Source organism: Penaeus vannamei, chromosome 17 (genome assembly GCF_042767895.1).
Source record: "Penaeus vannamei isolate JL-2024 chromosome 17, ASM4276789v1, whole genome shotgun sequence".
Taxonomy (NCBI): Eukaryota; Metazoa; Arthropoda; class Malacostraca; order Decapoda; family Penaeidae; genus Penaeus; species Penaeus vannamei.
The window spans coordinates 37,555,645-37,568,144 of record NC_091565.1 but is presented as its reverse complement, the minus strand read 5'-3'; the positions used below and the strand labels follow the sequence as shown (position 1 = coordinate 37,568,144).

The following is a 12,500-nucleotide window of genomic DNA, read 5'->3' as shown; positions in this document are numbered from 1 at the left end:
GGTAATGGAAGATCTTTACAACATGATCGACAATAAGACTGGAAACAGGATGCCTATGCTTAGCGAGCATTACTACAAGATCATCATGAACCACGCAGATAAACTCAATTCTGCTATCATCTATGACCGTGACTTTTCTTACAATTACTTTGGCTTCAAGGTTTGTTCAAGTATTTGTAACTAAGCTGAAAATTAGTATAGTGGATATGAAATTTAAGTTTAAGGTTGAAATATTACTAAAAAAAATTTGTATACAATATATTGTATTTTTTGAGATGTATTGAATCACTAATTGTATGAAAGTAATATATTTGTACTCTTGTAGCATTTTACTTATCCTTTGAAACTTTCCAGACTCTGGAGCGTTCATATTTGCTCAAGATCAACGGCAAAGTGGCAGAGCGACCCCAGCAGATGTTGATGAGGGTGGCAGTGGGCATCCACGGTGAGGATATTGATGCTGCTATTGAGACCTATAATCTGTTGTCTGAGAAATGGTTCACACATGCCTCGCCCACACTCTTCAATGCTGCAACAAGACGGCCACAGTTATCTAGGTGAGAGTCAACAGATAAATTGCACTTGTATCTATAAGTGGTTTTACCTATTTTTTTTGTTCACTATATGTTGCCTTGATCTTATAACTGGAACTAATGTACATCTCTACACAGCTGCTTCCTGCTTACGATGAAGGATGACAGCATTGAGGGCATTTACGACACACTTAAGCAGTGTGCTCTGATCTCCAAATCAGCTGGAGGCATTGGGCTGAATGTGCACTGCATCAGGTCCATGGGAAGCTACATTGCAGGAACCAATGGAACTTCTAATGGTCTTGTCCCCATGTTGAGGGTGTACAATAACACAGGTAAGTTACTTTTGCTGTAACAGTGGTGACCTCTATTTCTATTTTTAGTTGGTAAATCTTGAAATATAAAATGAAAATGTGTAATGGTTGTAAAGAATAACCAGAACAATACGTGGGTATCAAAAGGAAAATTTTGAGTTGAGGTAAGAGCACATTCTCTTTTTAAATATAAACCTACCAAGAGTTGTTTCTCTTGCCCTCTGTAACTTCAATACACTGAGAGGAATAAAACACCTCTTAATCTGGCTAGATAGTCTGTAGTCTTCCCTGGTAATTTATTGTCAAAGTAAGAACCAGTAAGTTAACTGATCAGAGTATGCTGTGGGAATTTGTAGGTCTTTTCCCAAGTCAAAAATCTGTCCGTATTTGTGGGACTCGTCTGGTCAAATGCAGCCCTATGGTTAAGAATTTCCATACAATATTTTTTTTAATGAACCATTGAGAAGGGAATCTACAGGAAATATAAACTACAAGTATTCATTTTCTTGTACACTTCTTAGGTTTATACCTTCATAAAACAATTACTCTGAAATTTCAGCACGTTATGTGGACCAAGGTGGAAACAAGAGGCCAGGTGCCTTTGCCATCTACTTGGAGCCATGGCACCCAGATATCTTTGAGTTCCTTGACCTTCGCAAAAATACTGGAAAGGTGAGAGGTTACACAGTAAGACTTTAAATGGATATTAAAGTAGATCATAATAAATGTATTTGATAATGTTTGATAGTTGTATATGCTTAATAATTATTGAAGGATAAATTTACTGTACTTTTTTTTAGGATGAACAAAGAGCAAGGGATCTCTTCTATGCCTTGTGGATTCCTGATCTGTTCATGCAGCAAGTGGAATCCAATGGCGACTGGTACCTGATGTGCCCTCATGAATGCCCAGGACTTCATGATACCTGGGGTACATAAATTATTGTTTCTTAGCTACTGAAATAGTCAATTTTGTAATGTGTGTATCAGAATTTTAGTATTGTCCACTATTATTGTCATTCCTTTACTATGAAGGCTACTTAAATATTATGTTTTCCTAAATAGGTGAGGAATTTGAGAAACTCTACCACAAGTATGTTGAAGAAGGTCGTTACCGTCGCAAAGTGAAGGCCCAGCAGTTGTGGTATGCAGTTATTGAATCACAGGTGAGTCAGATATTTGTACTGTGGATTATAATCAATATTTTGTTCTTAAGAATAATGTACAGTTCACATATGATAAGTTAATCTGCAAGAGATGAATCCTGAAGCTTGTCTTCAGAAAATTATCTTGAATGTTTATTTGTCTCCAAACATTAAGATTTACAAATTTCATACAGGTGGAGACTGGTACACCATACATGTTATACAAGGATGCCTGCAATAGAAAGAGTAACCAACAGAACCTTGGTACCATCAAGTGTTCTAACCTCTGTACTGAGATTGTAGAATATTCCTCACCAGATGAGGTAAGTCGGTTGTGGCTTCATAACCACATTTGCTTTTGAAAAATATTCCATGTCCTTCAACTTTAAATATTTTTGTAATTGTATTTTTAATTATATTAATAAAAGTTGTGGAGCATTAATATATTGTTTTCCAGTCATGTGTAATCTTAGTGTAGGACTTTGACTTGTATTATCAGTAATTTCAGCTGTCACTTTGGCTAAACATACTTGGAAAGAACATTTTTTCCTGATATATTATTTTAGTGAAAATGCAGAAATAGATATTACTTTGAAGTAGGTACCATGTTTTCATATACTAATATTTTGTATACTAACTATTTCATTTCTCCTATGTCTTTGAACAAAATATTAAGATGGTTTTGTCTTTAGGATTGATAAAGTTTTACTAGTTCATAGTTTACTATATTCAGATTCACTGATTCACTGGTATTTGATATTTGCAGGTTGCTGTGTGCAATTTGGCATCAATTGCTCTCAACATGTTTGTCAACCCAGACAAAACTTACAATTTTGTCAAGCTGAAGGAAGTTACAAAGGTATTAATCGGTTTTAATTTGTCCTTTTTGCCATTTATTGTTGATAAAAATGATATGAATAAATGGTGTTTAAAGTAATGTGAAATATTTTGGAATTTTTTCTAAGGGCTGTTTTTTTTTTTTAAACAGGTCATTACAAGAAATCTGAACAAGATTATTGACGTCAACTTCTACCCAGTTGAAGAGGCTAAGCGTTCAAACATGCGTCATCGACCCATTGGTATTGGTGTACAAGGTCTTGCTGATGCCTTCATTCTTATGAGGTACAACTAGCAAATTTTTTCTCACTATCTGCAGATATATATAAAGACAAGAAAATATTTGTTTAGCCTTCTGTCAGTGGATATTCTAAGCAAGATTTATTTTTCCCAGATATCCCTTTGACTCGGAAGAGGCAAAGTTGCTCAACAAACAGATCTTTGAGACCATTTACTATGGTGCAATGGAAGCCAGCTGTGAACTAGCAGAGAAACTTGGTCCTTATGAAACCTATGAAGGATGTCCAGTCAGTAAAGGGGTAAGTGAATCTTTCAAGCTAAATGGTGAAGAAAAGATTTAGCTGTTGAAGGCTCTGAACCAGTGAATATGGAGGCAGATATATATTCCTGGTGAAAGATTTTGTTTGGGCCACAAGGTTCCTAAGCTGAACCTTACTAATAAGAAATTATTTAAAATCAAATATTGTTCATATATCTTAGGCAGTACTTTCCATTCTTTCCTTTCCTTTGCAGATTTTCCAGTATGACATGTGGAATGTAACTCCAACTGACCTGCATGACTGGGCTGCTCTCAAGGCTAAGGTAGCCAAGTTTGGTGTGCGTAACTCCCTTTTGCTGGCCCCCATGCCTACTGCATCGACAGCTCAGATTTTGGGTAACAACGAGTCCATTGAAGCCTACACCTCCAACATCTATTCCCGTCGTGTCCTCTCAGGAGAGTTCCAGGTCAGAGATAATGGTTGATTCAAGTAACCTGCATGAAATGTTTCCTGCAATACATATTCATTTAATCTGGAAAATTTGTGTGCCTTATTTTATATATTGACCCACTTTGTTGCTTGCAGGTTGTAAATCACCACCTATTGCGGGATCTGACTGAACTTGGTCTCTGGGATGATGAAACCAAGAACGAGATGATTGCCAAGAATGGGTCAATTCAGGTATGACGATTACTACATTTTCCATGGGTATTTTATTGGGATTGACAATCTAAATGAGATAGAATCTGTGAATAAGACTGTCCAAATATGTTTTGAACACAATTTTATTTTCCATATTTTAGAATGCACAGGTTTTCTTGAATTTACTTTTAAACAATTTAGATATAGGTGTGCATAGGAAAGTATTTATAGAATAATCTTCCACTTACAGAGCATTGCAAAGATTCCTGATGACCTGAAGGCTTTGTACAAGACTGTGTGGGAGGTCTCGCAGAAAGTAGTAATCCAGATGGCAGCTGATCGTGGTGCCTTTATTGATCAAAGTCAGTCGCTCAACATCCACATAGCTGAACCAAACTATGGAAAGCTAACCTCCATGCACTTCTATGCCTGGAAACTGGTAAGTACTATGTTACAGCTGATTGCCCTGTAAAATATAAAGTTCCTCTTGTAATACAGTGCTGTTCTACTTGGAATTTTCTACTTCATGTTCTTTACATAAATTAATTATACATTTATCTGCTCTTTAAGGGTCTGAAGACTGGCATGTACTACCTCCGCACTAAGCCTGCTGCCAACGCCATTCAGTTTACTGTTGACAAGTCCAAGCTAAAGAAGGAAAATACTGCCAACGGTCATGCAAATGGCACTACAAACGGCACTACCAATGGCACTACCAATGGCACCTCCAGTGCAGGAAAGCCAGATGCTATGAATATGGCAGCCATGGTTTGCTCCCTTGAGAACAAGGATGAGTGCCTCATGTGTGGATCGTAAAGTTCAAAGTGAACTAAAAAAAATCTCTTCAAGCAATGTGTTCCCAGTGATTTCTCCAAATATTCTTTTAAGGTTTACTTTACAAGCTTTTTTTATTTCCTGCTCTTGCAGTTTTCATTGTGATAAATAGTAAGTTAAGTTTGTATATTTTGTTACACGATTTTAATTCTGCTTTTATCTTCCTTTTGAGTTGACTCTGTCGTATATCTCTTAAGTTCTTTCACTTAAGTTGTGCATTCACACTTGTGCCTTATTATCTCTGCACAACACAACCGAGAGCTTACATATCACTGCCATTATCTTAAGTAGGTCCACGACTAAGTAAACTTAGATATCAGTGTACCACTATATTTTTACTATTTTGTGTATTGTATACATTTTTTTTTATAAAGCATTTATATAAAATATGTATTTTGTTGCCTTTCACATGAAAATTTATTTTAACATACCAGGTGTGCACTATTTTTGGCTTTGGTTAAAAAAATTGAAATCTAAGATAAGATTATAGGACCCTTGAAATCCAAGCATCAAAACAGATTTAAAGGCTTTTTATGGTGTAAATTTAGTGAATGTAATCTGATCAAAAATAGCGCCTAATCCAAAATCGCATCATAGATTGATTTCAGAAATTACTGCATTTGGTAGAAAATTGAAAAAAAAACTTCCTGGTGCTAGTATAATCTTGAGATGTATACCCAGGTTCTGCAAATATAAGTGAAACTTTACAAGCCACCTCGAAAAAAAAAATACTCCCAAGACTTCCCTCTCCCGACCCCCTCCCACCTTGCTCAATGGTGTCGTGGGGGGAGGGGGCTTCGAAACTGGAACCCAATGAAGGGATTGCCCCTACCTTGCCCTCACCTAAACCACTTTTGCTTAGTCTTTTCTTCTTTTCTTCTGAATCTTCTTCCCCTTCTGTCCACATCCTAAAGTGCGAGAGATGCTGAAAGGATGAAAGGCTGACTTTGTGTCAGTCCCGAATTGCCTTTGTACTCCCTTTTCACTACCATACTAACCTACAGCGCTCTACAACCTTTATCATATAACATTTTATCTTCATCGTCAACATATTTTTATCCTTTTTAGCCACAATATTTTATAGTGCTGTATGAGCTTTCCCTCCTACCTGGTGTCTTCGGCCCCAAGCCAACCATATCGCTAGATGTTGACCCAACAGAAAATGAATAGATAGAAAGAAGCCAGATGATAAGATGTGAATATACTAAATGATACCAAGTTCCCGAAAGACGTAACCAATCTTAAAATGCCGGAACTGAATCCTGAGTAGAGCGCAGAAATTGCTGCTAATGCAAAAAAGTGTACAAAATTGACCAAATTTTTTACGTGTTTAATCCCAATTTAAGACATTGCAAAACAAGTAAAAGAAGATTATAATGTGATATCCCTTTTTAAGGGCTATCATATATCTTAAACTATGGAAGGCGACTCGTCTCGCTTCCCCCACATAATGATATTCAAATCCCTGTGTACATGGGATGAAAAGATTGAAGAGAAATTTCTGTGGCCTTGTAAAATTAACAAAAAAGATGAAAGAAACGGACACAGGAAAATTTGCCTCTTGCAGGAAGTTTGTTAGAGGAGGAAGAGGCTGCTACAGAGGACAGAGGCGATCTTTCTACGGGCCCCATCAATCCTTGCGGAGCCAAAGATTTGAGCGAGTGGGGTGTCCATTCAGGAGCAATATCAGGGAAGGCCAGATGAAACCGGACCGGAAATAATATACAAGGTGAATAAGGATTTACAAAGCAAACATACTGTTGAGGATTTGCAAGGTGGGGAGATTCGTTAGTCCCAAAAAATGTAAAAGAAAAAAACTTCTAAAGGAGAGGTGTCAAAATTTATGAAAGGTTATATTATAGACCGTGAAGTATCTGAATTAGAACAAAATGTGACGGAAAAATGCAGCGAGATCTCTGCTTCTCTTTGTAAAGTTTATTATTCACTTTTTTTCTAGACATTAAGAAAGACGGGTCAGTTAGGCTGATTGTAAATCTAAAATCTTTAAAAAATCATGTGAAATACATTGATTTTAAAATAGACGATTTGAGAAGGGCCATGAATCTGGCGTTCCGAAACTGCTTTTTCAAATCAACAGATTGAAAACATGCATATTTTTCGTTTTCTTTGGAACCAAAGGCATCATAGGCCAAGGTCTATATAAGTACTTATATAGACCTTGTCATAGGCTCCGGGTATTCCCCCAAGGTAACACGGGGACGTCTAAGATTTCAACCAAACTGCTTCGCTCATTATAAAGGCTCTTTAAAAAAATGGGAATGATAGAGAGTCTTATCTAGATGATTTTATATTTATTAATTCATATAGAAAAGGTATGGTTGAGAATGAATGTATTTCTGACGAAGATATATTCGATACCGGTTAAATACATCTCTTGTGTTGTAAAGATATTCATTCTCATTCATACCTTTTTCTACATTTGTCAACATGAATACGGCTTATCAATTCTTGTAAGGATAGACTTGAACAAACTGTTTCCAGAACCACTTGTCTTTTGATTTTTTTAAAGCATTACGATTAATTTTGAGAAATCAAGTTTATCACCAACAAAAATGGAATTTCTTTGGTTTATTCTCGATTCCTGTCAGATGTCAATTTATTTAATAGATACATAGAAAGAGAAGATTAAAACGTTCGCAAATGGGATGATAAGCCAAAATCAAATTACGATAAGGAAAATATCTGAATCTATTCATAATCTATTATCCAGCTTTCAGGGTGTGCCATGTATAGCCTTCAAATATAAACACTTGGAAATTTCCATAAAAAAAGATTATTTAATTTCATAAAAAAGAAAGCCAAAGAACAAATTCAGTGGTGGATGGAAAACTTCGACGTTCAACTTAGATATCTATAAGTTTAAAGAAACAAAAGATTTATAAACAAACTCGTGAACTTTTGTTTGGTGAGCCATTGTGGAAGATGAGGAAGCGCATACAGGCTTTGGCACACTGAAGATAATTTACCCATCAATATTTTGGAATTAAAAGCAGTTTTATGTTTTGGATACATTATGCTCCCACTTGAAGTATTTACATATTCAAGCGAGATTAGATAACTGGGTAACTCAATTGGTGCAATCAATCTTGACTTAAGTATTTCGTTTTTTTTTTTTGCATGCACTCACGATTGTAATCCTGATTTCTCCTGTTCACATTCTAGGTAAATTTGATGTTGTCAGTGATAAGTTGTCAATTATTGAATACGAAAAAGGCGAATGGCAATTAAAAAGGAGATAATTAGTAAAATCTTTGGTGTCGCACCGACAATCTGAGTGTTCCACGTTCTCTGCTCCACCCACCTATTCTGCTTCCAGAGACATCTTGGATATTTTCGGAGCTATTTTATAGTTCAACAAATATATCAGTATCATGTATTTTCTTGCTTTCTTTTTTTTAATACGTATGGGTTGATTTAAAAGGATTCTTAAAAGCAAACAGTAATGTAATACTTAATTATTGAAAATGAAGGACATAAGAGTTTTTCTCTTTAGTGAAATGATCTCAAACCAAGACTAAATGTAATGTAAATAAATGCCTCCTTGATTCTTACAACGTTCAGTCATGTATGGGTTTAACGTCTCTTTTATACACAGACTGACACATTCACACAGACGTTTACACAACGTTACATTCAGACGTATTCTACTGTCTCGCATACACATCCCTTATTCGGATGGTAGCAGCAATGCCCCCTTGCAAGTAACTGACACGCTATAAGTACAGTAAATTTAGAGATAGAGCTCAAGATCATGAAAGACCTATCCCTTTAAATAAAGTCTATCTATGCAGGCATATTCATTCTGCATTTCATTATCACCCTACTTGCCCGTTCGCGAAGGAAACGTGAATAGAGTATTGAAAATGGGTCCAGTGCGCCCAAAGATCAGCCTTACGTGTTTTAGACAAGTTCTTCCCCATTCTAAGTTTTAGTATAGACTGATAATGAAGCAATTAACTTCTACGAGGGTTAAGGTAACACTGCACCTAAACGTGATCGAAGAGAACGCTTCTCTCTCCCACTCCCACTCCCTCTCAACACACCCCTTCCTTCCTCCTCCAACTGCACCCCCTCTCTCCCCATTATCCCTTCCGCTCCCTCCTGAATGCTCACGTGACACACTTTTGTCACAACAGTGTCTTTCCCTGGATTATTGCCCTCCTGGAGGCCTTCCTGATACTTTATCTGCTTCCCTTGGGGCGGTATTCACGAAAGATCTAGGACTTTCCTTGCGATTTTGTTTATGATTTGCTCCGTTGCCACTTTTCAATTTTAGTGCCACTGATTATAACATTTATATCGTTATATACCATTTTCTGATATTCTGTTGTAATAACACAATGGTAAGTATTTTAATGTCTTGCTTATAATTATATCGGTAATTTTACAGATTTATAATATCTAAATGTGATGTGGCACCCTATTTTTATTGGCATTGTAACGCTATTTGTATTAAATAAAATACTGCAATAAAAAATGTAGGAGACGGTTCAATTAACGTTTGATTATTTATCAAAAGAGGCCTAAAAGCTTTAATTGTTATTTTCAAAGCGAAATAATCTTCAAAAAAATGCATAAGAACAAATTAAACACAGTTCTTCCGCGTAATTACAAAATTAAAAGCCGTTATTAGCCGTTGATTACTTCATAATAGTTCTTCTTCCAGTCCCAAGCATTCTGCTGTCCTATCCTCGCTTTGTGGCCTGTTCTCTCTTCGATCCCCTGTTGGACATCCTCACGGTATCCCCCCTCATCATTTCCCTTTTGTTCTTCCTCAAACGCATCGCTATTCTCCTTTTGGTCTAATCGCCTTCCCTCTTACTAATCCCCGCCTTACTCCATATGCTCTCCCTAATTATCCATTTCACTGCCATACTACCATATAGTATTGTGGGATCTTTGACATGTATCATATTTATTACTCATATAATGAACGACACGATTTATTTGTTATAATCGTTAACCATTAACCACCAAAAGCTGGTGCAGCACAATACGCTGTACATGAAGCCTAAAGCTGTCTTATGTTAATTGCTGCTAATTAATGGGTAACTAAGAGTGGCCCATTTACATAACTGAGCAGTTTGCCTTTTGGCGGCGCTTGTTCCTTGTGTCCGCGGGTTAAACCAGCAAACTGTTATATCAAGATCGGTGATGTGATCATTAACTGTACATGAAATATCCATTGTTGAAAAGGTATGAATGAGACTGGATATCTTCGCAATACAAGAGATGTATTTGACCGGTTTCGATTACGTCTTCAGCAGAAATACATGTATTTCTGCTGAAGACGTAATCGAAACCGGTCAAATACATCTCTTGTATTGTAAAGATATCCAGTCTCATTCATACCTTTTCTACATTTGTCAACATGGATACTTTTCATCATATCCATTGTTGTTTTTTAGCATTTATCACCACGTGTCAGTTATCAGTTGAAATTCGACGAAATACACTTCCATTGTTGTTTTTAGCATTTATCACCACGTGTCATCAGTTGAAATTCGACGAAATACACTATCCGGCAACATCTGGCTCCAGGCTGGCCGAAACGACAACTTGCGGACAGCATTGCAATTCCTCCCGCAGACGTATTCCGGGAGAGAGCAACGCCACGGGGCTGTCCTCGACCGTGCACAACAAGGAAATTACTTGTTCACTGTGTAGTTTGGCCGCCTGTGACGTCAGGTCTGCTCGTGCCCGCTTTTGTGCCCGCCGGTCATGTCCGCTCGCGTGGAAAGGCTAGTTGCAAATGAAGTCTATCTGTGCAGACATATTCATTCTGAAAGAGGGGACACGGCACTGCTTGCATTCGTAGTAAAGCCACAGCATTTTTCCCCCTGAATAGCGGGCCCGCCGACATTTATTTCCAGGAAAATTAAAAAGTGAAAATCCGCGAAAGAAAAAAAAAAAAAAAATCATAAATAAAAAAATAAATACAAATCAGTTTGTATATGAATCATTGTGTATGACATCGTTTCTCTCGTCCCCCCCAAAATAATATATATATATTTGGTGGAAATACCTTACTCCCATGCGTCATGTCATTTCTATTGTCTATCGTGTCCGTGGTCGGTGGTCACTTCTGATTTAAACATTCACATTCAAACATCAAAACAAAAATGCATGTTTTCTTGTTTTCATATCGAATTCCATTTCATATCCAGAAAGGAAGAGTTCTTTTCCTACCTGTACAAAATGGCAAAGTATATATATATATATATATATATATATATATATATATATATATATATATATATGGCATTTTTTAAGACTATATTTTATCTTGATTTCCAAAATAATAAATTTTGGTTGAAATAATTCTTTGCCCGTTTTCATTCAACTCCTCGAAGACTTGTAGTAAGACACAGTTGTACTTCCTCCAGGTGGGGCTGCAACTGATACATTCCTTTACTTCTGATCTTTGGAAGGGAGGAGGTACACTTGTCTTATCTTGGTGCTGGGGATTTTTTTCCTCCCGCCGGCAATTCATTATCACCCTACTTGCCCATTCACGAAGGAAACGTGAATAGAGTTTTGAAAAAGGGTCCAGTGTGCCTAAAGATCAGCCATACGTGTTTTAGACATGTTTCTTAACCCATCCTAGGTTTTAGTTTAGACTGATAATTGAGTGGCTGATAATAGATGATGGAGTTAATATCCCGAGCTGATATCTGATGTGACGCAAAAAAACAACAACAACATATGGTACATGGGAAAGATTACAGTCTAATATTTCTATACAAATTACAAAGTCTAATATTTCTATACAATTCACACATCAGCAGGTGCTAACGACAAGACTTGGAAGCGGCAAAGGATTATATTCAATAGTTCACTGTTTATATTCGAGTGTAAAGACTAAAGCATATAGAAAGGAAGGCTGTCAAAAACAAAACAGAAAAAAAAACAAAAACAAAAAAACAATGGATAGTAAAGCACTCAAGTGACAAAACGAATTTTATAACCTACGCCGACACGGACCTCTCGCCACTACAATTTTTTCCCCCCTCTTTTCTTCTCCTCTTTCTCTTTCTCCTCCCTCCCCCTCCCCTCCTCCCCCTCCCCCCTCCTCCCTCCCTTCCTCCCCCTCCCCCTCCTCCCCCCCTTTTTTTTCCTGAATGCACGGCAAGAATCGAATCCAATTCTATCTAACGCAGCGGAGAGGGAGGTCTAAAGGACTCGTGTTACCCGGAAAGATTTTTTGTTTCGCGAAATTTTCCCCTCTCGCTTTCTGCCTCCTTCCGCCTTCTGAGGGAATTTCCAGACGGATCTGCCGGATGAGATTGACTTGACAGGATAAAATGCATACGCAAGAGATGGAAGATAAAAGGATAAAGCGCATACGTGAAACATAATAAATGTATGGATGAAACAGGTACAAAATAAATGCACGCAGATGTGCATACACACACACACGTATATATATATATATATATATATATATATATATATATATATATATATATATATATATATATATATATATATATATACACACACACACACACACACACACACACACACACACACACACACACACACATATATATTTATACGCACACACGTACATACACAATTACATACACACACAAACAGAAACACACATATACATATAAATACATATATATGTATACACATATAAATATAGACACATAAATATATGTGTCTGTGT

At 36.8% G+C, this 12,500-nt stretch overlaps 1 protein-coding gene across 1 annotated transcript in view; it reads left to right on the top strand.

Moving 5' to 3' along the window:
• RnrL (Ribonucleoside diphosphate reductase large subunit) overlaps positions 1-5,191 on the top strand; it is a 27,856-nt gene extending 22,665 nt beyond the window's left edge. The window contains exons 5-18 of the mRNA XM_070132293.1: positions 1-160; positions 355-557; positions 672-868; positions 1,407-1,519; positions 1,648-1,777; positions 1,912-2,012; positions 2,186-2,314; positions 2,758-2,850; positions 2,980-3,113; positions 3,223-3,367; positions 3,582-3,794; positions 3,914-4,009; positions 4,221-4,409; positions 4,541-5,191. The exon at positions 1-160 is cut by the window's left edge and continues 1 nt beyond it. Coding sequence (XP_069988394.1) covers positions 1-160; positions 355-557; positions 672-868; positions 1,407-1,519; positions 1,648-1,777; positions 1,912-2,012; positions 2,186-2,314; positions 2,758-2,850; positions 2,980-3,113; positions 3,223-3,367; positions 3,582-3,794; positions 3,914-4,009; positions 4,221-4,409; positions 4,541-4,786 — 2,149 coding nt within the window. The 3' untranslated portion in view covers positions 4,787-5,191. The remainder of the gene's footprint in view (positions 161-354; positions 558-671; positions 869-1,406; positions 1,520-1,647; positions 1,778-1,911; positions 2,013-2,185; positions 2,315-2,757; positions 2,851-2,979; positions 3,114-3,222; positions 3,368-3,581; positions 3,795-3,913; positions 4,010-4,220; positions 4,410-4,540) is intronic.
• Positions 5,192-12,500: the final 7,309 nt, after the last annotated feature.